Source organism: Mobula hypostoma, chromosome 6 (assembly GCF_963921235.1).
Source record: "Mobula hypostoma chromosome 6, sMobHyp1.1, whole genome shotgun sequence".
Lineage (NCBI taxonomy): Eukaryota > Metazoa > Chordata > Chondrichthyes > Myliobatiformes > Myliobatidae > Mobula > Mobula hypostoma.
Window position 1 is genome coordinate 187,556,124 of NC_086102.1, and position 27,346 is coordinate 187,583,469.

The window sequence follows — 27,346 nt, forward strand, 5'->3', positions numbered from 1 at the left end:
AAGTTGAATTAACTCAGGCATAATGGCAGTCTTTTAAGCATTACATTTATGATTACCTTGAGTAAAAAATCTGACCAAAAGTATTGGATATGGCCAAGTCCATCATGGGTAAAGCCCGCCCAACCATTGAGCACATCTACATGAAACGCTGTGGCAGGAAAGCAGCATTCATCATCAGGGACCCCCACCACCCATACCATGCTCACTTCTCGCTGCTGCCATCAGGAAGAAGGCACAAGAGCCTCAGGACTCACACCACCACGTTCAGGAGCTGTTACTATTCCTCAGCCATCAGGCTCTTTAACCAAATGGGATAACTTCACTCAGCTTCACTTATCCCTTCATTGAAATGTTCCCACAACCAATGGACTCACTTTCAAGTACTCTTCTCGATACTTATTGGTTATTAATTTATCTAATTGCTTTTTCTTTTTGCATTTGCACAGTTTGTTGTCTTCTGTATGCTGGTTGAACATCCTAACTTGGTGGTCGTTCAATAATTCCGTTATAGATACTATTCCATAGACCTGCTGAATATGCCCACAGGAAAATGAATCTCAGGGCTGTATATGGTAACATGTACAGTAGGTACTTTGATAATAAAATTTACTTTGAACTTTGAATGTTTGAAGAGTGTTAATTACACAAAGCAAATTTTTGCAACTGAATTATCCAAATTAAAAGTTTTCTCCTCTATTCCTGGATTTGAATTACTCCAATTTATGCAGAATTCCCTAATAAACATCTTATAAGCTTCAACATTAAAGTACAACACTGGTACAACAATATCCCTTCACCCCCATTTAATTGTGCAAGGAGTGATTGATAAGTTCATGGCCTAAGGTAGAAGGAGTCAATTTTAGAAAACCTAGCACATTTATTTTTCAACATAGACCCCTCCTATTTTTACACACTTAGTCCAGCGGTTGTGGAGCATACAGATCCCTTCCTTGTAGAAGTCGGCATCTTGGACCTCCAGGAAGTGGTCCTAAGGTAGAAGGAGATGAGTTATTAACTTCCAGCTTTCTGCATAATCACTCAAAGAGCTGAACTGCACATGCATGTAACGAGAGCTGTATAACTCATCTCTTTCTACCTTAGACCATGTAGGAGGGGACTATGTTGAAAAATAAATGTGCTAGGTTTTCTAAAATTGACACCGTCTACCTTAGGCCACGAACTTATCAATCACCCTTGTACATATTAGGTATATATTTAACTGTAGCCATGGAATCTGCAGAAGATATGACAAATTCTGAATCGTTATGATTGAACCAGTGTTTGGGGCCAATTAAACTAGATGAAGTATTTAGTCCAGATATATTCCAGTAAGAATTAATGGTTTGTGAAAATGAATTTGGCTGAAATGAAAAATGCCTAATTGTAAATGTAATAATTGTAGACTTTCTTAGTTATTCAATTTAAGTATTTCCTTCTATAAAGATTAATGGCATTGAAGACCTAAAATTAAGAAATAACTTGCTTAGCACAGGCATGCAATTTAATGGGCAAATTATTTTATTAGACACAGGACAGAATTACATTTTCTATAATTCATAATGTACTCTGGGTATTTTGTATTTATTTAGCCAACAATGCCCAATATGAACAGTATAAATAATAATGAGATAAAATTGAATACATTTAATACTTGTCCATGGTAAATGTAAAATTAATGTGAATTACTGCATATTGTATCAGTAGGTCTTAGAAATGCAGGAAAAGATTGAAAAGATTACATCATCCAATATAGCTTATTCTTTCATACAATGATCCATAAAGTCGCAAACCACACACTTACTTAAAGAGGTAAAGATGTATAACTAGGGTCACTCAAAATTTAATACAGTAGAGCAGACTTGATGGGTCAAATGGCCTAACTCTGGTCCCATACCTCATGTCTTATGATTCCAGTTAGTTGGGCCGTCTATTTGGGACAACGCTTAAAGAACAAAAACTAAATTGACAAAATAGCTGACATTTCTTTTGTTCATTTATTTGGGACACTACGCTGCTTAATTGGCCAGGAGGTGGTTTCTGAAATGATGCTAACTAGTGTCAGTTGCGTGCACTGTGCTCAGAGAAATTCATTTTTAAGTAGCATCAGTTGCATGTATTTGTGTTTAAAAAGCAGTGATTTTTGTCACTGATAGTTGGTCAGAAATAAGCAGTAAGACAATTCAGAACTGTTTTGCTGACTGTAGATTCAAGCATTCAGGCTTGGAGATGTCTGAAATGGCCAGGAATGAAAATGAAACAATTTCACCACCTCAAGTTAGGAATTACGAAGTTGATCACAATCATCTTGAATGTTACAATGAAAATGAAGATTTGGAGGATGCAATTATCTAAAGCATTGTATGAAGACGGTTCATTTTCTGCACCAGGTATCGACACTGATTTGCTTCATTTACAGTCTATCAAAAGAAAACGGCAGATGAATTCCTTTGTCCATAACTATTAGGAACTAATACAGTTTTATAGTACTGTAGAGGTATTGCTAGTGTCCTATATTTCATTTAAATACATGATATGTTACTCAGTTAAACACTAGTTTGTCCTAGTCATACCCTTTACCTATTTCCATGCAACATCGGCTAATTACTGTAGCTGCTTAATTGGGACAAATGGTACTGGTTTTGATGTGTCCAAATTAACCAGGATCCACGTAATAGGATAGAACCAAAATGAATTGATAACAGTTGACATACTATGAAGATATATTTAGTGCAGGGGTCCCCAACCTTTTTTGCACCGCGGACCGGTTTAATATTGACAATATTCTTGTATGCAGACCGGCCGACCGAGGGTGGGCGGGGGGGGGGTGGTGTTCAAGTAGGGTTAAACTCACCTCAACATGTCTTTTACAGTTAGGGTTGCCAACTTTCTCACTCCCAACTAAGGGACAAAAGTAGCAGTCAAATATGAGACAATTGTGTTTGCCCCAAGAAAAACTACCATGACCATGAAGCCTTGCACGGGGCACATGTGTGCGCATGCACGTATGTGATAATTTTTTTTCTATAAATCGGTTTTGGTTTAATCTTCCCGACTATACTGTACATACATTATTTTTACTTTATATAGGCTGTGTATTTATCATATCATTCCTGCTTTTACTATATGTTAATGTAATTTTTGGTTTCATGTGTTATTTGGTATGATTTGGTAGGTTATTTTTTGTGTTTGGGATCGCTCAAAATTTTTTCCCATACAAATTAATGGCAATTGCTCCTGCACTTTATGCCATTTCGGCATGAAAGGTTTCATAGGAACGCTCTACCTTAGCGGGGGAAATACGGGACAAATCAATTTAGCCCAATATACAGGATGACCCGGCTAATATGGGACAGTTGGCAACCCTATGTTCAAGTTCAACAGTGCGTGACAGGGAATGAGGAAAGGTGCAGTTGACTCATATTGTTTCCTTGCGGCCCGGTAGTTGGGGACCGCTGATTTAGTGTACACTATAATTTAGGAACAATAGAATTATTACAGAATGGGAAGAGACCATTCTCTCCATTGCGCTGTGCTGTTCTCAGCAAAAACCTTCTATTTAGCTTTCACCCCTGACTCTTCTTCCATGTCCCTGTTGTTTATTCTCAATTAAGCTTCTCATTGAAGTAAAGATGAATGCAGAGCCAGACACATTGGCTGACCACCAAATACCATGACATAAAGGATGGAAAACCAATCCCATTTTCTACCTCTCACACCATTCCGCCTTTGCCACGGCATTTCAAGGACTTGTCTATATTCTTAGACCATAAGACATAGGAGCAGAATGAGGCTATTCAGCCCATTGAGTCTAATCCAGGACTTAAACATGTCTGATTTATTATCCCTCTCAACGCCATTGTCCTGCATTCTCCCAGTAACCATTCATGCCCTTACTAATCAAGAACTTATCAACCATGGCTTTAAATATGTCCAATGACTTGTCCTCCATAGATGTCTGTGGCAATGAATTCCACAGATTCACCACCCTCTGGCTAAAGAAATTCCTCCTCAGCTCTGTTCTAAAGGGTTGTCCCTTTATTCTGAGGATGTGCCCTCTGATCATAGACTCACTCACTACAGGAAGCATCCTCGCCACATACACTCTATCGAGGCCTTTCAATATCTGATAGGCTTCAATAAGTTTCCCACTCATCCCTCTAAACAAGGGGACTGAATTTCAGAGTACAACTTGCTATTTCTTTTAAATTGTGCATGATATTAGGTGGAAATTTCAATGGTAAAAAAATGCACAAAGTTCTTCCTACTCAGAAATACAACAAAGTCTCCAGATTCAGGAAATCCAGTGCAACACACACAAAATGCTGGAGGAACTCAGCGGGTCAGGCCCAAAAGTCAGTTCTTTGGGCTGAGACCACTGCTTAGATCAGGTTTTCCAGGAAATTCTGTACCATTGTTAGCAGTTGCCTCTTCTCAGCCTGACCTTCTCAATTGCTTTTTGGTTTCTAGCTATTCTTGAAACTTCAAAATGATAGCAGGGCTCCAGTGGAGATTGTCAAAATACTTTTAAAATGTCAGGAAAATCAATAGCGTAATATATTGCCTTTAGACCATGACTGACAGAAGATGCATTGCTTCCCGGAATAATACCATACCTTTCATTGCTGAGGGCAGCTATGAATCTCCTTAGTACAAGAATGCACATTTCTCTGCACTTTGATCCATCTGCAACACATGTACGTTTTGATGGCTTACATTTGACACTGGTGCCCTGCAGCTTTAAATAAAACTGTGGACATTTTTCAAGCAAATAAAACATCATTTTTAGTATTTACTTCTTATTGATCAGAAATGATAAAGACCTTGTAGGTACACGTATATTACAACCCAATTTTGCATATTTTGCATCATAATTTGGAGTATTTTGTGAGGTTTTGTTCATCTACCTACAGGAAAGATGTAAAGAAGGCTGAAAGAGTGCAGAAAAAATTTACAAGTTGTCCTAGGACCAATCATCTTCAGCTTCTTCATCAATGATCTTTTTTCTGTCATAAGGTCAGAAGTGGGGATGTTTGCAGATGACTGTACAATGTTCTGCACCATTTGTGACTCCTCAGATGGTGAAGCAGTTCATACCCAGATGCAGCAGGACCTGGACAATATCCAGGCTTGGGCTGACAAGTGGCAAGTAACATTTGAACCACGCAAGTGCCAGGCAATGACCATCTCCAACAAGAGAGGGTCTAACCATCGTCCCTTGACATTCAGTGGCATCACCATCATTGAATCCCCTACTATAAACATCCTAGGGGTTACCATTGACAGGAAACTGAACTGGTCTAGCCATAGAAACACCGTGGCTACCAGAGCAGGTCAAAGGCTAGGAATCCTGCGGCATGTAACTCACCCCCTGACTCCCCAAAGCCTGTCCGCCATTTACAAGGTTCAGGTCAGGAGTGCAATGGAATACCCGCCACTCGCCTGGGTGAGTGCAGCTCCATCAACAGTCAAGAAGCTTGACACCATCCAGTACAAGGCAGCCCACTTGATTGGTACCCCTTCCACAAGCATCCAATCCCTCCACAATCCGCGAACAGCTGCGGCAATGTGTACTATCTACAAGATGCACTGCAATAACACATGGAAGTTCCTAAGGCAGCACCTTCCAGACCCACGACCACTACCACCTAGAAGGACGAGAACAGCAGATACCTAGGAACACTACTTGGCAATTCCCCTCCAAGTCACTCACCATCCTAAATTGGAAACATATCACTGTTCCTTCATTGTTGCTGGGTCAAAATCATGGAATTCCCTCCCTAACAGCACTGCGGGTGTACCTACACCTCAGGGACTGCAGCGGTTCAAGAAGGCAGCTCATCACCACCTTCTCAAGGGCAACTAGAGACGGGTAATAAACGGCTAGGCTGTCTGGGTAGCCTCCAACCTGAAGGCATGAACATCAATTTCTTAAACTTCTGGTAATGACCCCTCCCTCAACTCCGCCATTCCCCTCCCCTTTTCCCTCTCTCACTTTTCCTCACTCTGGGGCTCCTCCACCCCCTTTTCTTTCTCCCATGGCCTTCTGCCTTTTCCTATTAGACTCCCCCTTCTCCAGCCCGGTATCTCTTTCACCAATCTACTTCCCAGCTCTTTACTTTATCTCTCACACTCCCAGTTTCACCTATCACCTTGTGTTTTTCTACCACCCCCCACCACCTTTTAAATCTACTCTTCATCTTTTATTTTCTCTAGTCCTGCCGAAGGGTCTCAGTCTGATTCGTCAACTTTACTTTTTTCCATAGATACCCCCTGGCCTGCTAAGTTTCTCCAGCATTTTGGGTATGTTACAAGGATGTTGCTGGGCTGGAGTACCTGAGTTATAAAGAAAGATTGAACAGGTTAGGATATTATACTTTATACTTTATTGTCACCAAACAATTGATACTAGAACGTACAATCACCACAGCGATATTTGATTCTGTGCTTCCCGCTCCCTGGAGTACAAATCAATAGTAAATATTAAAAATTTAAATTATAAATCATAAATAGAAAATAGAAAATGGAAAGTAAGGTAGTGCAAAAAAAAAACCCAGAGGCAGGTCTGGATATTTGGAGTGTACAGCCCAGATCTGGGTCAGAATCCGTCAGCAGTCTTATCACAGTTGGAAAGAAGCTGTTCCCAAATCTGGCCGTACGAGTCTTCAAGCTCCTGAGCCTTCTCTCGGAGGGAGGAGGGACGAAAAGTGTGTTGGCTAGGTGGATCGTGTCCTTGATTATCCTGGCAGCACTGCTCCGACAGCGTGCGGTGTAAAGTGAGTCCAAGGATGGAAGATTGGTTTGTGTGATGTGCTGCGCCATGTTCATGATCTTCTACAGCTTCTTCCGGTCTTGGACAGGACAACTTCCATACCAGGTTGTGATGCACCCTAGAAGAATGCTTTCTACGGTGCATCTATAAAAATTAGTGAGGGTTTTAGTGGACAGGCCAAATTTCTTTAGTTTTCTCAGGAAGTAAAGGTGCTGGTGGGCCTTCTTGGCAGTGGACTCTGCCTGGTTGGTCCAAGTCAGGTCATTTGTGATATTCATCCGGAGGAACTTAAAGCTTTAGACCTGTTCCACTTGCACATCACCGATGTAAATTGGGTCGTGCGGTCTGCTACTCCTTCTGAAGTCAACAGCCAATTCCTTCATCTTGCTGATATTGAGGGATAGGTTATTGTCTTCGCACCATGCCACCAAGTTCTTAATTTCCTCTCTGTACTCAAACTCAACATTACCCGAGATACGGCCTACAATTGTTGTGTCATCAGCAAACTTATATATTATATATTAGTATACCTTAGAATTTAGAAGATTGAGAGGAGATTTGCTAGAGGTATACAAACTTATGAAGGGTATAGATAGGGTAAATGCAAGTAGGCTTTTTCCACTGAGGTTGAGTGAGACTACAACCAGATTTCATGGTTTAAGAATGAAAGGTGAGAAGTTTAAGAGGAACATGAGGGGAAACTTCTTCACTCAGAGGGTTGTGAGATAGTGGAATGAGCTTACAGCACAAGTAGTGCATGTGGGTTTGATTTCAATGTTTAAGAGAAGTTTGGATAGGTACATGGATGGTATGGGTATGGAAGGCTATGGTCCTGGTACAGGTCAATGGGAGTAGGCAGTTTAATGGCTTGGTACAGGCAAGATGGGCTGAAGGGCCTATTTCTGTGTTGTACTTTTCTATGACTATACCTTCTAGTATCAATATTGGGTTCTTATTATGTTGGTAGTTGATCAAAATAGAGAAAGATTTCAATCATTTAAGCAATTTGTCATTTCTCACAGTAGTGCAAGATTAACATTCTGCAAGCATTCTCCAAACCTCCAACATAAAACTAATAGTCATGTTATTCATCATATTTCAATGCTACTTCATCAATACACTTGAGAAACAGTTCTCCTTGTTATGGGTTTGATTACTATGATATAGATAAGCACTTTGCTGCTGAACTTTTCATCACTGCAATTTTAACTTCTATATAGCATGTAAACAGAGCAAAAACTTAATGTTAATTCAGTGCACGGAATGATTCTATCAGGCTTTACAGACAGTGCTTTGGATTGAAATGTTATTATACATGTGTGACGAAAAGCACATGATCTCTCAGATAATACCAAAATAAAGGAAAACACATGATCTGTAAGTAAACATCAGGTAATTAGCTGAACCAGTCATCATAAATTCCATGGCTGCCAGTTTGAATTATGCATCACTGTATTTATACCCTGGGAATCCTAACATTTATGAACATTCAAAGCGATAAGATTAATGCTCAACGATACAGAAGCAGCTTCTTTGCTCTGCCATCCGATTTGTTAGTGATATTGAACCCATGAACACTGCCTCTCTACTTGTTTATTTCTATTTTTGCAGTACTTATTTAGTTTAACTATTTAATATATATATTTGCTGTAATTCACAGCTTTTCCCTATTATTATGCATTGCATTTCACTGCTGCCACAAGGATGTAGATGTAGATGAAGATGTAATGTAAAGACTTTTACTCCTCGCATATGTGAAGGATGTAAGAAATAAAATCAATTCATTTCAATGATAACAAATTTCACGGTGATATTAAACCTGATCCTGATTCTGTTTTGGATTTCTTTTCTCATTTGATTGGCCTTTAGTAAGCCATCTTTATTTCCTTGTTAGTTTAAGATGTTCAACAATTATTTATGGTGTAACTGTAACGAAAACCAATTTCCCCCAGGATCAATAAAGTATGACTATGACTATGACATGAAGGAATAAACTTCATTTTGACATGTAAACAACCCCAAATAATATTCAAACATGTCTCAGCTACGTATTGCCTGGCAACAGGCATACATCAGTTTGATTTATGATGTAAGTTTTGCTGCCCTCATTTCTCACTGATAGTAGATCAGATTTTCTTTAAATAACCATCTTGATTTTTAGCAATTCTTCTGGATATATTTTCAAATCCCCAACCCTAAAAGACCTCAACTACTTATCTTCTTTTACTCACTCCACTCCATTGAAGTAACAGAAAAAAAGACACAACTAACCAAATTCACTAACTTCAAAGTTCAAAGTAAATTTACTATCTAAGTGCATATATGTCACCATATACAACCCTGAGATTCACTTCCTTGTGGGCATTCTCCATAAGTCCATAGTAGAATAATAACTGAATTAATGAAAGTCCGCCAACTGGGACTGTCATCCAGAGTTTGGAAGACAACAAACTGGGCAAAAGAATTTGTTTTTGAGATGAATAATGAGGAAAAGATGAATCTTGAAGTGTACAGAAATAAAATTTGCAATTAGCAAAAGGAAAATTTTAGCTAACTGCATGATTTCAGCTGAAAACTGACCACGTGGTATCTGTAAGAAGCAAGACAAAATTTAACCTGAACAATATCAGGCCAGTTAGCTGAGCATCTGTGATTAAGAAAAAATGTAACTTTTGAATAAGGATGCAATTACAATGCAACTGAATAAGAAGTAAGCAGATTTAAATAATCAGAAAATTTCAAAGGAATGAATGTAAATGATCAGCTTAGAATTTTTGTACTTGGAAAACCATCAACAAGGTAGCAGATGGAAGCTTATTAAGTAAAGTTAATTGATTTAGGCTGAGGTGGAACAAATTCTATATTAAAAGTTCTTTGCATGGAAGATGTGATGGTTCTCTCCTGCTGTTCAAATAGATTAGACCTTTCTCTGAACTGCTTACATCTAAGCTTCGTAAGCTTGTGAAGTTTAAAATAGAAGTGTTGTCCGTGATTCTGACCACTCAGTAGGATATATTGCACAGGCCCCAGACTTGGAACATATTTTTCTTTGGCATTGCTTATTATTCTGGTTCAATTCTCAGACCAACTTGTAACCTTGGTTTACAAGTTTGTTTGTCAATCTTGCGGTAGCCTCCATAGGTGGCTTTGTAATCAATACCTTCTGTCATAGAATATTACAGCCATCTGATGTGGCAGCTGCTGCACTTGTTTACTGTTGAACACGCTAAGCAAGTCCAGCATTTATAGCCTGCCGTGTGAACAGCTCTTCCCAGAACGGTCTCCAATTTAATTGCTTGGGTTTCTATTCAGCCCAAGAGTCATATTTACCATTAGATAGATCATCATCAAATTTCATCTGCACTGGTGCAATGCGTCATGACCAGTGCTTTGCTTCCTGTACCCATCCTCGTGCGAAAAACTATGTTCAATCAAAGTCTGAAGTATTATCAAACTATCTCAATAGTGAACAACTTTGAGATACGTCTTTTTGCAGACAGCCACAAAACACTTATCCTGCCTCTTACTGAGTTGCGCAGTATCCATTTCATGGTTTTGGATAACATTTGAGCTCCAGCCTCCCGGGTGCCAGGGTCCGGGATGTCTCTGACCGGGTGCACGACATCCTGGTACGAGAGGGAAAGCAACCAGAAGTTGTGATACATGTGGTACCAACAACATAGACAGGAAGAGGGATGAGGTCCTGAAGTGTGAGTTTCGGGAACTAGGCAGAAGGCTGAAGAACAGGACCTCAACAGTAGCGTTCTCAGGATTACTGCCAGTGCTACGTGACAGTGATGGTAAGAATTGGAGAAGATGGCAGTTGAATACGTGGCTGAGGAGTTGGTGCAGGGAGCAGGGTTTCAGATTTTTGGATCATTGGGATCTCTTCTGGGGAAGGTGGGACCTGTACAGATTGGATGAGTTGCACCTGAACTTGAGGGGGAGCAATATCCTTGCAGGTAGGTTTGCTAGCATGTTTCGGGAGGGTTTAATCTAATTTGCAAGGGGGATGGGACCCGGAGCAATAGAGCAGTGGAAGAAGTGCTTGGAGTAAAGCCAGATCTAACATACAAAGAAACTTTGAGGAAAGAGAAGCAGAATAAACAGTGTAAAGGTAGTAAGGTAGAAGGGCTAAAGTGCATGTACTTCAATGAAAGAAACATCAGGAACAAAGGTGATGAACTGAGAGCTTGGATACATACATGGAATTATGATGTAGTGGCCATCACAGAGACTTGGCTGGCACCAGGGCAGGAATGGATTCTCAATATTCCTGGATTTCAGTGCTTTAAAAGGGATGGGGGGGGGGAGAAGGGGTGGCATTACTGGCCAGGGATACTATTACAGCTACAGAAAGGGTGGGTAATGTAGCAGGATCCTCTTTTGAGTCAATATGGGTGGAAGTCAGGAACAGGAAGGGAGCAGTTACTCTATTAGGAGTATTCTATATGCCCCCTGGTAGCAGCAGCTACCAAGGAGCAGATTGGGAGGCATATTTTGGAAAGGAACAAAAATAACAGGGTTGTTATCATGGGTGACTTTAACTTCCCTAATACTGATTGGCACCTGATTAGTTCCAAGGGTTTAGATGGGGCAGAGTTTGTTAAGTGTGTCCAGGATGAATTCCTGTCACAGTATGTTGACAGGCTGACTGGGGGAATGCCATACTAGATCTAGTACTAGGTAACGAACCGGGTCAGGTCACAGGTCTCTCAGTGGGTGAGCATCTGGGGGACAGTGACCACTGCTCCCTGGCCTTTAGTGTTATCATGGAAAAGGACAGAATCAGAGAGGACAGGAAAATTTTTAATTGGGGAAGGGCAAATTATGAGACTATAAGGCCTGTGGGTGTGAATTGGGATGATATTTTTGCAGGGAGATATACTATGGACATGTGGTCGATGTTTAGGGATCTCTTGCAGGATGTTAGGGATAAATTTGTCCCAGTGAGGAAGATAAAGAATGGTAGGGTGAAGGAACCATGGGTGACAAGTGAGGTGGAAAATCTAGTCAGGTGGAAGAAGGCAGCATACATGAGGTTTAGGAAGCAAGGATCAGATGGGTCTATTGAGGAATATAGGGTAGCAAGAAAGGAGCTTAGGAAGGGGCTGAGGAGAGCAAGAAGGGGGCATGAGAAGGACTTGGTGAGTAGGGTAAAGGAAAACCCCAAGGCATTCTTCAATTATGTGAAGAACAAAAGGATGACAGGAGTGAAGGTAGGACCGATTAGAGATAAAGGTGGGAAGATGTGCCTGGAGGCTGTGGAAATGAGCGAGGTCCTCAGTGAATACTTCTCTTCGGTATTCACCAATGAGAGGGAACTTGATGATGGTGAGGACAATATGAGTGAGGTTGATGTCCTGGAGCTTGTTGATATTAAGGGAGAGGAGGTTTTGGAGTTGTTAAAATACATTATGATGGATAAGTCCCCGGGGCCTGATGGAATATTCCCCAGGCTGCTCCACGAGGCAAGGGAAGAGATTGCTGAGCCTCTGGCTAGGATCTTTATGTCCTCGTTGTCCACGGGAATGGTACCGGAGGACTGGAGGGAGGCGAATGTTGTCTGCTTGTTCAAAAAAGGTAGTAGGGATAGTCCGGGTAATTATAGACCAGTGAGCCTTATGTCTGTGGTGGAAAAGCTGTTAGAAAAGATTCTTAGAGATAAGATCTATGGGCATTTAGAGAATCATGGTCTGATCAGGGACAGTCAGCATGGCTTTGTGAAGGGCAGATCGTGTCTAACAAGCCTGATAGAGTTCTTTGAGGAGGTGACAAGGCATATAGATGAGGGTAGTGCAGTGGATGTGATCTATATGGATTTTAGTAAGGCATTTGACAAGGTTCCACACGGTAGGCTTATTCAGAAAGTCAGAAGGCATGGGATCCAGGGAAGTTTGGCCAGGTGGATTCAGAATTGGCTTGCTTGCAGAAAGCAGAATGGTTGTGGTGGAGGGAGTACATTCAACTTGGAGGATTGTGACTAGTGGTGTCCCACAAGGATCGGTTCTGGGATCGTTACTTTTCGTGATTTTTATTAACAACCTGGATATTGGGGTAGAAGGGTGGGTTGGCAAGTTTGCAGATGACACAAAGGTTGGTGGTGTTGTAGATAGTGTAGAGGATTGAGGAAGATTGCAGAGAGACATTGATAGGATGCAGAAATGGGCTGAGAAGTGGCAGATGGAGTTCAACCCAGAGGAGTGTGAGGTGGTACACTTTGGAAGGACAAACTCCAAGGCAGAGTACAAAGTAAATGGTAGGATACTTGGTAGTGTGGAGGAGCAGAGGGATCTGGGGTTACATGTCCACAGACCCCTGAAAGTTGCCTCACAGGTAGATAGGGTAGTTAAGAAAGCTTATGGGGTGTTATCTTTCATAAGTCGAGGGATAGAGTTTAAGCGTCGTGAGGTAATGATGCAGCTCTATAAAACTCTGGTTAGGCCACACTTGGAGTACTGTGTCCAGTTCTGGTTGCCTCACTATAGGAAGGACATGGAAGCTTTGGAAAGGGTACAGAGGAGATATAACAGGATGCTGCCTGGTTTAGAGAGTATGCATTATGATCAGAGATTAAGAAAGTTGGGGCTTTACTCTTTGGAGAGAAGGAGGATGAGAGGAGACATGATAGAGGTATACAAGATAATAAGAGGAATAGATAGAGTGGACAGCCAGCGCCTCTTCCCCAGGGCACCACTTCTCAATACAAGAGGACATGACAATACAAGAGGTAAGGGGTGCGAAGTTTAAGGGGGATATTAGAGGAAGGTTTTTTACTCAGAGAGTGGTTGGTGCATGGAATGCACTGCCTGAGTCAGTGGCGCAGGCAGATACACTAGTGAAGTTTAAGAGACTACTGGACAGGTATATGGAGGAATTTAAGGTGGGGGGGTTATATGGGAGTCAGGGTTTAAGGGTCGGCACAACATTGTGGGCCGAAGGGCCTGTACTGTGCTGTACTATTGGAGTCTAACTGGTACCATCAAATCTCTTCATCAGCAGAGAGAATGGGTAGAGTCAATGCACTCCACAACCTGAATGGCTTCTGAACCTTCTTGGTACTCAGTGATGTAACCCAAAATCAAGCGACTGACATTATTGCTGCTGCACAGTTCATAACTATTATAGACAATTTCACCTTTTACCTGCATCCTGTCTTCTCATTACTACCGTCAGGGAGGAGGTACAGAAGCCTGAAGGCATACACTCAATGACTCAGGAATACTTTCTTTTCCTCTGCCATCCAATTTCTGAATGGACATTGAACCCGTGAACACTACCTCACTACTTACTTATATATATATTACTGCAATTCACAGTTGTTGTTATTCTGTATTGCAGTGTACTGCTGCCACATAACACATTTCATGACATATGCCGGTGATATTAAATCTGGTTCTGGTCGGATTCTGATTCCACATGGCGGCTAATTCTATTTCCACGGCCACAACAGAAATTTGTTACGATGCTTCAGATTGAAATCTTTCCCAACTACAATCTGAATTGTCACAGCTCAGATGCTGAATTTCTGGAATTCATTGCCACAGATGGCTGTGGATGCCAAGACATTGGTAATATTTAAAGCAGGGGTTGATAGCTTCTTGATTAATCCAGGTGTCAAAGTTTATGAAGAGAAATCAGGAGAATGGGGTCAAGAGAGACAAATAATCAGCTACGATGGAAGGGCGGAGCAGACTCGATGGGCTAAATGGTCTAAATGGCCTATTTCTGCTCCTTTGTCTGATACCCTATGCTGCATTTATTACAGCTGTTTCTGCATTCAACAATAGATTCTTCAATTTAACAAGACCATAAGATATAGGAGCAGAATTAGGCCATTTAGCCCATTGAATCTGCTCTGCCATTTCATCACGACCGATCCATTTTCCCTCTCAGCCCCAGTCTCCTGTTTTCTCTCCATATTTCTTCATGCTCTGATTAATAAAGAATTTATCAATCTCCTTATGACCTTATCATTTTCCTCACGTATATAATGTTTTTCAGGAAGAGTCTAATTGTTTTCTCTTGATATTTGATGGTACTACTATAACCAAATCTCCTACAGTCAATATCCTCGGGTTTACTATTGACTAAAAACTCATCTGGACCAGTCACATGTAACCAAATGACCACTGGATATCATTTTTTATTGTTATAGTGCACTTATGTATTCACTCTCGTAATGCTAAAATAGCTCCCTGTGCCTTTAAGAGAAAACTGTGACGTCATTTTGCACACGCGGGGTAGAGAGAAGAGTTACAATATTCTAGAACGAATGTTAAGTACTGGTTGTATGGTGGGGAAAAGTGAATAGTATTTGATAATATCCATGTAATTTGTTTAGAACATTGAACATAGAAACTTACGGCACATTACAGGCCCTTCGGCCCACAATGTTGTACCGACCATGTAGACTGCCTAGAATTTCCCTAACGTGTAACCCTCTATTTTTCTAAGCTCCATGAACCAATCTGTGAGGCTCTTAAAAGACCCTATTGTGTCTACTTACACCACCACTGCTGGCAGTCCATTCCACCCACCCACCACTCTCTGTGTGAAAAACTTACCCCTGACATCCCCTCGGTACCTATTTCCAAGCACCTTAAAACTATGCCCCAAGTTTATACTTGTTTGTAAATCTAGAATGTTGATAATTTGACAAGTTTTACTTGTGGATGCTTTAGATTTTCGCGAGTATGTATTGGTGCTGGGTGGCGTGGCTGTGCGAAGTTCCTTACTAGCCTAGTACCATGAGCAAAGAGAACTCGTTTCAGGATCTAACCTATACATGATTGGAAGGTAAGCACGTGTGTACCAAAGTGAGTATACCTCTCAGTTAAAATGAGATGTATTTATTAATATTTTTATGTTGTGTATAAAGTACAGGATTGGTGGATTCTAATGTTGTTTGTATTGATTTTTAGAATTGCCACTACCATATTGGCTTTGTATATTTTGTTTTAGTTATTTTCATAATGCATATGTAACAAGTGTGTGGACCAAAATTAAGCTGAGATTGTAAATGTGTGTTTTTTTTAATTCATTTTGTTGTTTTTATTTTGATACCCTCTTTCTGCATGAAAACATCAAAAACAGATAAAGGAATTAAAGACCCAAAAAAAGTATTTGTTGTCCTGAGTGTGTATTCTTTCCCGGCTAGAAAACACATCTGGCTAGAAAAGTACACTGGCGGCTGGTGTACTGTTCACCCTCGGAAGTCTCCATGTTTTTCAACAACCTCAGTGGTTCCATAAAATATTACTACTCGCCTGGATATGTGCAGCTCGAACACGAAGCTTGTTCTTTTGCAGGACAAACCAACCCAGATGACTGGCACTACACCTAAATTTTCATTCTCTCTACAGTCAGAACACAGAGGCTGCAGTGTGCAGCATCTACAAAATACACTGCATTAACATATCCAGGCTCCTCCAAAGCAATTTCCAGATCTGTGACCTTTACCACTAAAAAGGACAAATTCAGGGGATGATGGTAACACCAACACATGAAGGTTTCTTTTCAAATCAACCTTTACTTGGAAATATAGCACTGCCTCGACCACATCTGAGCACTACATTTTTGCATATTAGAGGGATTAAGGGTTGTGGGGAAAAGGCAGGTAGGTGGAGATGAGTTCATGGCCAAATCAGCCATGACCTTATTGAATGGCGGAGCAGGCACCACAGGCCAGATGGCCAACTCCTGCTCCTTATACCTTATACTTTATTGTCGCCAAACAATTGATACTAGAACGTACAATCATCATAGTGATATTTGATTCTGCGCTTCCCACTCCCTGGATTACAAATATTAAATATTAGAAATACTAAAATAGTAAAAATGAGTAAATATTAAACATTTAAATTATAAATCATATGGAAAGTAAGGTAGTGCAAAAAAACCGAGAGGCAGGTCCGGATATTTGGAGGGTACGGCCCAGATCCAGGTCAGGATCTGTTCAGCAGTCTTATCGTAGTTAGAAAGAAGCTGTTCCCAAATCTGGCCATACGAGTCTTCTTATGTTATGTACTTACACGGCATTCCCTGTACTTGGAAATATAGCACCACTGCTACCACCACGTCTCAGCACCACATATGGAATGACAGCATGGTACTCTTGCTGCAGCAATACAGATCACAAAGTACATAAGACCATAAGACAAAGGAGCAGAAGTAGGCCATTCGGCTCATCGAGTCTGCTCCGCCATTTTATCATGAGCTGATCCATTTTATCCTATTTAGTCCCACTGCCCCGCCTTCTCACCATAACCTTTGATGCCCTGGCTACTCAGATACCTATCAATCTCTGCCTTGAATACACCCAATGACTTGGCCTCCACTGCTGCCCGTGGCAACAAATTCCATAGATTCACCATCCTCTAACTAAAAAAATTTCTTTTACATCACTGGGACTCAACTACCAGACCTGGAGACAATCTACAGCTCTTGCTGTTTGTAACATCGTTAAAGTCCCATCCCATCCTGGACGCTGTCTTTTCAATCTCCTGCCATCTTAGCCAAGACAGTAAGACTGAAAAACAGCTTCTTTCCAAGGGTTGTTGTGCAGCTGAATAATGCTACACCCTGGCTTGCCAATGGCCTTTGGGTGTTATGGATTCTCAAAGTCACTTGTTGCATGTAAATATAGGATTTTTTAAAAAAATTAAGCCGTAACACATGCAAGTAAGTATCTGTTTTGCACAGACTGAAGCAGCACCACAATCTACTTGTCTTGAGCAATGACAATAAATTTCTATTCTATTCTAGTTGAATTCAGGATGTCAATTCCTTGCAGAGAAACCTAGGTCTAAAAAGAATAAAAAGAACTAGGGAGACATGGAAGCCCCCTGATGAATTGGAGCTCACTGTTGCAGTCTCCTTAATTCTCCCCTACTGAGATCCTTCTCTCCCTCTTGTAATCAGCGGAGAGTGTCGAATAATACACTCAGAATAAATGCAGCACATTTGTAGAGGCGACTTGAAAAAGGCAAAACTCATATCAACCATATTACTCTGCAAATTTATTGAACTAATTTGGAAAGCACTAACAATTTGTAGAATGGCACAAAGAGCCAAGATAATGCACCCATGAACCAACACATGATTTGTAATGAAGAGGAGATTAGCTTTTTATGGGGCCATTAACAGCCAAGCAATATACCACTGCGCCATTTCATATGATGTGGGCAATCATGGTCTTTCCATGACCATGATTGTTCTACAGTTTTTCTACAGAAGTGGTTTACCATTGCCTGCTTCTGGGCAATGTCTTTACAAGATGGGCAACCCTAGCCCTTATCAATACTCTTCAGAGATTTTCTGCCTGGCATCAGTGGTCGCATAACCAGGACTTGTGATGTGCACCAGCTGCTCATACAACCATCCACCAGCTGCTCCCGTGGCTTCATGAGACCCTGACTGGGGAGGGGGTGCTAAGCAGGTGCTACACCATGCCCAGGGATTGACTCTCAGGCTAGCGGTGGGAAGGAGCACCTTTCACCTCCTTGCTAGAGACGCATCTCCATCCCGCTACCCAAAATACCACTCTGGATGTAAAATAGACAGCACATGTTGATAGATAGCTGAAGTGTCTACCAGAGCTGTCAGAGACTTGGATTCTACAGCAAGTCATTCACCTCCTAATATCCCAAGGCCGTTCCACTATCTACAGAACCTACACCAGGTGGTCAGCAGAGTACTATCTCTTTTCATATTTCCAGCAAATACTAGATATGTGTGCAGAACCATCTGACTATATAGCATTGAGCACACAAACCTTGTTGATTACTGGCTCCAAATTCATGCCTATTCACTTCAAAACTTAAAAATAAAACACACATAAATACAAAAAATAAAGGATCATATAACACACGTCAATTTGCATCGCTTTTCTTGTGCTTCTTATTCTTTAGCACTGTACTGACCTTGCTGAGGTGTTGTAACATCAACTAGACAGTCAGCCAAACTCCATTCAAGAATACTATGAGAGTCAGGGCATAGTGTCCCTACTCCTTGGTGTTATTGCAGACTCAATTTTTTTGAGTTCTACCATAAACATTTGGTCTCCTGCCAGCCAATGTGCTTTCACACCTAGTACTTCCTGGCTGCACAGGAAGTGACCTTCCACCTGAAACTGCTCATTAAAATAAAAGCTGAAAATGCTTAACATAAATCAATTGCCTGAAAGACAGAACAAGCACTCAATGGAAATGTTTTTCCGTGTTTCAATGTTGGTTTGATACTCACTGCATTGTAAGTTTTTTGAAATATTTGGCAATTCTGCTAGGATCTATCTCTGCGTACAAGTAAAATTCCAAGCAATCAGATATGCTGTGTTATTTTTTCTCACAGGTAGTCAGATATTTACATTGACAGAGCAATAACATGCTGTGCTGTACTTGTTTTCCTTTTACCTCAGGCAGGCATTAGTGGATTACTTTGTTCTGTGAGCAATACATTTATTTCTGGAGGAACAAACACCATTTCTTTTCTGCAATGGTCACAAATATTAAAAATATCTACACAATAATCTTTACATGATGTATACACCAGATACGGCTGTCTGTTGTTTCAGCAAATAATAAAAGAGCATGCCTTTTCCCTGCAGAGGGTAAGGAATTTTATGTTGAAGACTGCAAAGCTTATTTTCTTCACTCACCAAGACAGGTTAACCAAAATAATAATTAAAATTGATTTGTTGAGATACAGAGTGGAGTTGGCCCTTCTGGTCATTTAAGCCACACCACCCAGCAATCCCCTGATTTAATCCTAGCTTAACCACAGGACAATTTACAATGACCAATGAACATACCATCCAGTACATCTTTGGACTGTGGGAGGAAACTGGAGCACCCGGAAGAAACCCATGTGGTCATGGGGAGAACGTACCCTTGCCTCTACTCTTACCAACTTGTGATATCAATAATTTTTTTTAAAATTTCAGTTGCTGTATATACGTTTTACATATTCCAAAGGTAGACAAGCAATTTCTTCTTCAGTTTCACGTAGCTTAATCACATTGGCTGGTTTGTTGGTTCTCTTTTTTTAAATGAATTAACTCCCAATATCAGTTTAACAAATTATTTGCATTATATTCCTTCATAATACTATTTGAAATTCTGTACATCATTTGGTGATCAGGACAACAGGCTCCAGGACAGCTTCTTCCACCAGGCCATCAGACTGATTAATTCACCCTGATACAATTGTATTTCTAAGCTATAATGACTGTTCAGTTGTATATCTTACTCTACATACTATTTATTACAATTTACTATAATCTGTACATTGCACATTCAAATGGAGACGTAATGTAAAGAATTTTACTCCTCACGTATCTGAAGGATGTAAGAAATAAAGTCAATTCAATTCAATTCAATTCAGAACTTAATTTTGTGAGTATGTTTAGAAAAGTACATCTGGTCCTTTTGCTTTATCATACGGGTGATTTTTATGATTTTATGACTAGCTCCTGCTTTCTAACTTTGTACCAATGTACCTCCTCGATTTCCAAACTCTGGTAAGTAGATACTATTACATCTCAACCAAAAACTTTATTTTACATTTGTGACTACCAAATTTCCTTTCAGAAGCACTTGAATGGAAAACTTTACAAAAAATAGTGGATACGGCTCAATCTGTCATGGGTAAAACCCTCCCCACCATTGAGCACACTTACATGAAGCACTGTTGCAGGAAAGCAGCATCCATCATCAGGGAACCCAAGGTCATGGCCTTTTCTCACTGATGGCATCAGGAAGAAGGTATAGGAGCCTCAGGACTCACAGCAACAGATTTAGGAACAGTTATTAGCCCTCAATCATCAGGCTCCTGAACCAGTGTGGATAACTTCACCTGCCCCAGCACTGAACTGTTCCGATAACCTATAGACTCACTTTCAAGGTTCTACATCTCATGTTCTCAATATTCATTGCTTATTTATTGAATATTATTATTTAGCATGAAGGAACTGATGGACTAACTGGCTCCCACCAGTTCTAGTTCCTATCACAGTATTGGTTGTTTTTTGTCATCCCTCTCTGTACTTGGTGGTGCATCGGGCAGCAACCTGGCTGCTTCTTTAGCATCCGCCTTTTTTTCACGAGGCGGAGTTGCTAGCTCGATGCTCAATCCAGCATAGATGGAACTCGTGAAAGGTTCCGGATTCGAACCTAGGACCACTCACCTCAAAGTCCAGTCCTCATTTAAGGCAACAGTTATATTGTTGTTTCATGCTCGTTATTTATTGCTATTTATTTGTATTTACATTTGCATAGTTTATTTACAGTTAACTGTTCCTCATGTTTACAGTTTACAGTTATTGTTCTATAGATTTGCAAAGTATGCATGCAGAAAAAAGAATCTCGGGATTGTATGTGGTGACAGGTATGTACTCTGATAATAAATTTTGCTTTGAACTTTGAACATTTGAACTTCATTATTATTATTTATCTTTTTCCTTCTGTTTGCATTTGCACAGCTATTTTGCATACTGGTTGTCCAACTCATTGCTGCAGTCTTTCAATGATTCTATTATAATTATTGGATTCATTGAGTATGCCCGCAACCTGAGCCTGAGGCTCCGGAGGGTTCCTGTGCTGTGGAAGACATCCTGCCTCGTCCCTGTGCCGAAGACGCCGCGCCCCAGCGGCCTCAATGACTACAGACCAGTGGAATTGACCTCCCACATCATGAAGACCCTGGAGAGAGTTGTTCTGGAGCTGCTCCGGCCTATGGTCAGGCCACACTTAGATCCCCTCCAGTTTGCCTACCAGCCCGGACTAGGAGTTGAGGACGCCATCGTCTACCTGCTGAACCGTGTCTACGCCCACCTGGACAAGCCAGCGAGCACTGTGAGGGTCATGTTTTTTGACTTCTCCAGTGTGTTCAACACCATCCGCCCTGCTCTGCTGGGGGACAAGCTGACAGCGATGCAGGTGGAAGCTTCCCTGGTGTCATGGATTCTTGATTACCTGACTGGCAGACCACAGTACGTGTGCTCACAATACTGTGTGTCCGACAGAGTGATCAGCAGCACTGGAGCTCCACAGGGGACTGTCTTGTCTCCTTTTCTCTTCACCATTTACACCTCGGACTTCAACTACTGCACAGAGTCTTGTCATCTTCAGAAGTTTTCGGATGACTCTGCCATAGTTGGATGCATCGGCAAGGGAGATGAGGCTGAGTACAGGGCTACGGTAGGAAACTTTGTCACATGGTGTGAGCAGAATTATCTGCAGCTTAATATGAAAAAGACTAAGGAGCTGGTGGTAGACCTGAGGAGAGCTAAGGTACTGGTGACCCCTGTTTCCATCCAGGGCGTCAGTGTGGACATGGTGGAGAAATACAAATACCTGGGGATACAAATTGACAATAAACTGGACTGGTCAAAGAACACTGAGGCTGTCTACAAGAAGGGTCAGAGCCGTCACTATTTCCTGAGGAGAGTGAGGTCTTTTAACATCTGCTGGACGATACTGAGGATGTTCTACGAGTCTGTGGTGGCCAGTGCTATCAATGTTTGCTGTTGTGTGCTGGGGCAGCAGGCTGAGGGTAGCAGACACCAACAGAATCAACAAACTCATTCGTAAGGCCAGTGATGTTGTGGGGATGGAACTGGACTCTCTCACGGTGGTGTCTGAAAAGAGGATGCTGTCTAAGTTGCATGCCATCTTGGTCAATGTCTCCCATCCACTACATAATGTACTGGGTGGACACAGGAGTACATTCAGCCAGAGACTCATTCCACCGAGATGCAACACAGAGCGTCATAGGAAGTCATTCCTGCCTGTGGCCATCAAACTTTACAACTCCTCCCTTGGAGGGTCAAACACCCTGAGCCAATAGGCTGGTCCTGGACTTATTTCATAATTTACTGGCATAATTTACATATTACTATTTTACTATTTATGGTTTTATTGCTATTTTTTATTTATGGTGCAACTGTAACGAAAACCAATTTCCTCCGGGATCAATAAAGTATGACTATGACTAAGAAGATGATTCTCAGGGCTGTATATAGTAACATACATGTTCTTTGATAGTAAACTCACTTTGAACTTTAAACTTTTGAACTTTGTACAAACTACATAATGTCTTTATCAACTTTTCCAATAAGACGTGGTCCAAAATATTTACTGTCCAGAAGGCTCAAGAATCCAATGAATAGCTTCAGATAATGACTCTGCTGTTCCTATTTAACTCTTCTCTCAATCCACCTTTTGGTTCTTTGTTCCATTACCATCCCTTACACTTTTCAGTTCTGATGAAAGAGTACTGACCCAAATATAAACTTTGTTTCTCCCTCCGTTGATGCTGTCAGCCTACTGAGCTTCCAGCCTGTTTTTATTGTTTGCATTTCAGAATTCTAAATTACGTTTAAATGAAATTTCTCAGAATGACCAAGTAAAGTGAATCGTACTTGTCATCTGAATGGATGCTTTTGCCCTTTGCTGTATGCATAAACAATTTAGAGTTTGAAAGCACAGCAGAGCTTTTACTTCTTTAGGAGTTGGCAGAGATTTGACATGAAATCTAAAATTCTGACAAACTTCTATCGATGTGTAGTGGACAGTATATTGACTGGCTGCATAACAGCCTGGTATGGAAACACCAAGTCTTTGAACAGAAAATCCTACAAAAAGTACTGGATATGGCCCAGTCCATCATGGGTAAAGCCCTCCCCATCATTGAGCACATCTACACCAGTACTCACACCACTAGGTGCAGGAACAGTTATTAGCCCTCATCTATCAGGCTCTTGAACCAAAGGGGATAACCACTCAACTTCACCTGCTTATTCACTGAAATGATCCACGTCGAGGAATCTTCACCTCATATTTGTGATGTTATTGCTTATTCATTTATTTATTTATTATTATTATATCTTATTTTTCTATTTGCACAGTTTGTTCTCTTCTGCACACTGGTTGAATGCTCTGTTGGTGCGGTCTTTCATTGATTCTGTTATGGTTATTATTCTATAGATTTATTGAGTATGTTCACAAGAAAATGAATCTCAGGATTGTGTATAGTGTCATATATGTACTTCGTTAATAAATTTACTTTGAACTTTGGAAATAGAATCACTGTATTCAATGTTGTAGTTGAAACTAAACTGGGGATAAAACTAATAATGTTTCCCAACAAGCAGGATAAATGTTAGGACAAATTAAATTAAAAAAAACACACAGTACATTTTACTATGATGAATCTTTTTCTTAGTAAAATATATTAACTGGTATAGAGAATAAATCAAACATAGATAATATAATAACACAACTAATCGAACTCTACTCATTAGACTTCAGCAACATTTTGATTACTTTGCATTGAAATGGACACTTTTTGTGTTCTAATTGTGTTCTTTCTTGTAAAAATTATGTCAGATTTATGATGCGGTGCCATCTGCCTGTGATGCTGTCCCAGATACAGACAGGTTTTTCAGAGCAGCTATGCTCCTGACTTTCGATTTGACTGTGTATTAATCAGTCTGTAGCATGAAGCCTCTCCAGAGCAATTCACATTCCACAGCTTCCCTCTGATGCAACAAAGTAGGAAGTAGGTTAAAAAAAGAAACAGATTTATTCTGAACTGATATTGAATCACCAGTGACTCTCTGTGACAGATGAGGAACATTCACTCTTTCTTTGTAATTCCATAGAGGGAGAAATTACATTATCATTGCTTTGAGTGACACACATCAGGTGGAAGTTGGCAAGGAAGGATTATTGACCAAAGGGATATACCGTCTGACTGGAATCATCATCATTATCAGCATTATGTGCCATGAAGTGGTTTCCCATTTCATTCCTCTGGGCAGTGTCCTTACAAGATGGGTGACCCCAGCCATTATCAGTGCTCCTGAGAGACTGCCTGCCTGGCACCAGTGTTGCATAACCAGGACTTGTGATATGCACCAGCTGTGAGCCTCCAAAGATAAAAGAGTTGTTTTTGAGTAAGTAAACTTTCAAACAGTATTCCTTGTTCAGCTTCTTGTCACAACTGGGAGCTGGTCTTCAGTTTTTAATGTAAATGGCAAGCAGTAATCAGCCTGAAGTTAAAACAGGGGTTCCCAAACTAGGGTCCATGGACCACACGGTTAATGGTAGATCCCCATGGCATAAAAAAAGTTGGGAACCCATGAGTTAAAAGGACAGCTTTGCAAACAAACAGTACTGTCTATAGAGCACAGGCTGCTGGCCCACAGCAAGGGGCTGACTGCTCAGGAGATACATTGTAAAACAATGGGGGTTATGATAAATGGCCCACATCAAACCAGACAACACTGGCTAAGTTATTCTGTTCAAGGAAATTTGCAAACCAGATTTAGATGATCATGTAGCACATCAAATGGTGGCTATCAATAGTTAGAAGATTTGGGTACACAGGGGGTCACGTGTCACAGCACTAATTGTGGCATCTCTGTCTCCAGAAGCTTTGTGTGAAAAAGTATCCGGAAAAAAATCACGTGTGAAGTCATCCAAGTGCGAAAAAAACAGTATAAACGTTAGAGAGCAATCAGGTTTTTTAGGGTTAGTCAAACAACTAGAACAAGAATGACAGAGAGATGGGGTGAACTAGAATGCATTCTTTTGCCTTTGATGTCTGCAATGGATAACTCAATCATCAGCAACTCGTTGGTATTTTTTTAGCTTATAAGAATTGTACCTGTATTCTGGAAAGTTTTTGTGTTTTAGAAATCGTTTGTAATTTAGAAACCATTTATACGGTATGAATTGTGAGTTTTAAATGTGTTTTAAAAAGTATATGTATTTAAATTTAAATTGTATCACTAAAATTAATTAACTGTGTCTTAAACTGCTTTGTTAGCTGGAAGTATCTCCTCCTCGATGGGGGGGGGGGTCACCGCTCAAATAGTGGGCATTGGCAGCTAAACTCATTGTGAACGATCTAGTCTTTGAAGAGTAGGTAGTTACAGTATAACCTTCCCTTAATGAGGGTACCCATAGCTATCTGGGGCTTAAGATCTTCATTCGAGGTTAGCATACTCATTACCATCACATAGGGAGGAGGTACACCAGCATGAGGACACATATTCAACATTTTAAGACATTTTCTTCCCCTTCATCATCAGATTTCTGAGTGGTCATTGAACCAATGAACACTTCCTTACTATGCTGCTCAATCTTTGCAATTTTTTAAAAATATATTTCTTACTGTAATTTACAGTGTTTTTTTCTGTATGGCACTGTATAACAACAAAGTTCACAACACATGTCAATGAAAATAAAACTGATTCCAATTCATCTATTTAACTGGATTTATATAAATTATGCACAATGGAAATTTAGACAATTTTAATCCTAACAAAATGGTAAGGTTTGTTTCCAGAAGACTTAAAAGCCAAAATGCTTAAACGATATTCTCTGACAGAATTAAACTCACCATTTTTGGTGTTGTCAAGGGCAGGATGAGAATCATGCCATCATTTTATTTTTTTATGAGACTCCATGTCTTAAATTAAATTAGATTCTCTTCTTAATTGCTGTCCACCAGGTATCACTTGGTACACAATTCCTGAAGTGGGCAAGCAGGGTAGACTCCATGAATGGAGTATATTTACACCATTATTTGAGAATCATAGTAGATCAAGTATTTCTTCAAGACACAACAATCTCTCCCATAATGCAGTTCTTCCATCACCTGACCTGACACTGTGACATGCATTCATCCCCAGTGAGATTGTTTGCTAGTGCTGGTGGGGAGGTTTTAAACTAATATGGCAGGGGGATGGGAACCCACACAGAAAAGAAGAGGGAAGTGATGCAGAGACCAAAGCTAGAGTTAGTGAAGAAAAAGTAAGAGTAGGGTGCATAAAAGTAAAAAGCAAAAATGGCTTGGTCACTAGATTCTAAAAGGACAATGAGTATAAGGGCACTTTATCTAAATGCCTGTAGTAATAGAAACAAAATTAGTGAACTTGTGGCACAGATCAGTACCAAGGCATATGATTTAGTGGCCATTACAGAAACCTGGTTGCAAAGTGGCGATAACTCGGAATTAAATATCCAAGGGTATCAGGTACTACGGAAAGATAGGCAGGAAGGCAGAGGAGGTGGGTGGCGCTCTTGATTAGGGATGACATCAGGGCGATTGTGAGAGGTGATATAAGATCTACGGAGCAGAATGTTGAGTCTATCTGGGTAGAGATTAAGAATAGTAAAGGGAAAAAAATCACTGGTGGGTGTTGTCTATAGGCCACCTAATAAAAATATTTCAGTGGCAGAGGCGATTAACCAATAACTGAGGCTTGTAAGAACGGAACAACAGTTGTCATGGGGGATTTTAACTTCCACGTAGATTGGATGAATCAGGTTGGTCAAGGAAGCCTTGAGGAGGACTTCATAGAATGCATCCGTGATGGCTTTCTTGAGCAGCATGTTCGTGAACCTAAAGGGAAAATATTATCTTAGATCTAGTCCTGTGCAATGAGACAGGTAAGATTAATAATCTTGTAGTCAGGGATCCTCCTGGAAAGAGTGATCATAGTATGATTGAATTTCGCATTCAGATGGAGGATGAAATAGTTAGATCTAAAACTAATGTATTATGCTT

General features: G+C 40.6%; 1 protein-coding gene across 3 annotated transcripts in view; it reads right to left on the reverse strand.

Moving 5' to 3' along the window:
* LOC134348689 (inactive dipeptidyl peptidase 10-like) overlaps positions 1-27,346 on the reverse strand; it is a 927,397-nt gene that overhangs the window by 216,092 nt on the left and 683,959 nt on the right. The window contains exon 1 of one of the 3 annotated variants that reach the window (XM_063052477.1): positions 18,694-18,829. The exons of the other annotated variants lie outside the window; for them this stretch is intronic. Coding sequence (XP_062908547.1) covers positions 18,694-18,714 — 21 coding nt within the window. The 5' untranslated portion in view covers positions 18,715-18,829. Of the gene's footprint in view, positions 1-18,693; positions 18,830-27,346 lie in introns of those variants that run through there. 3 annotated transcript variants of the gene reach the window in all.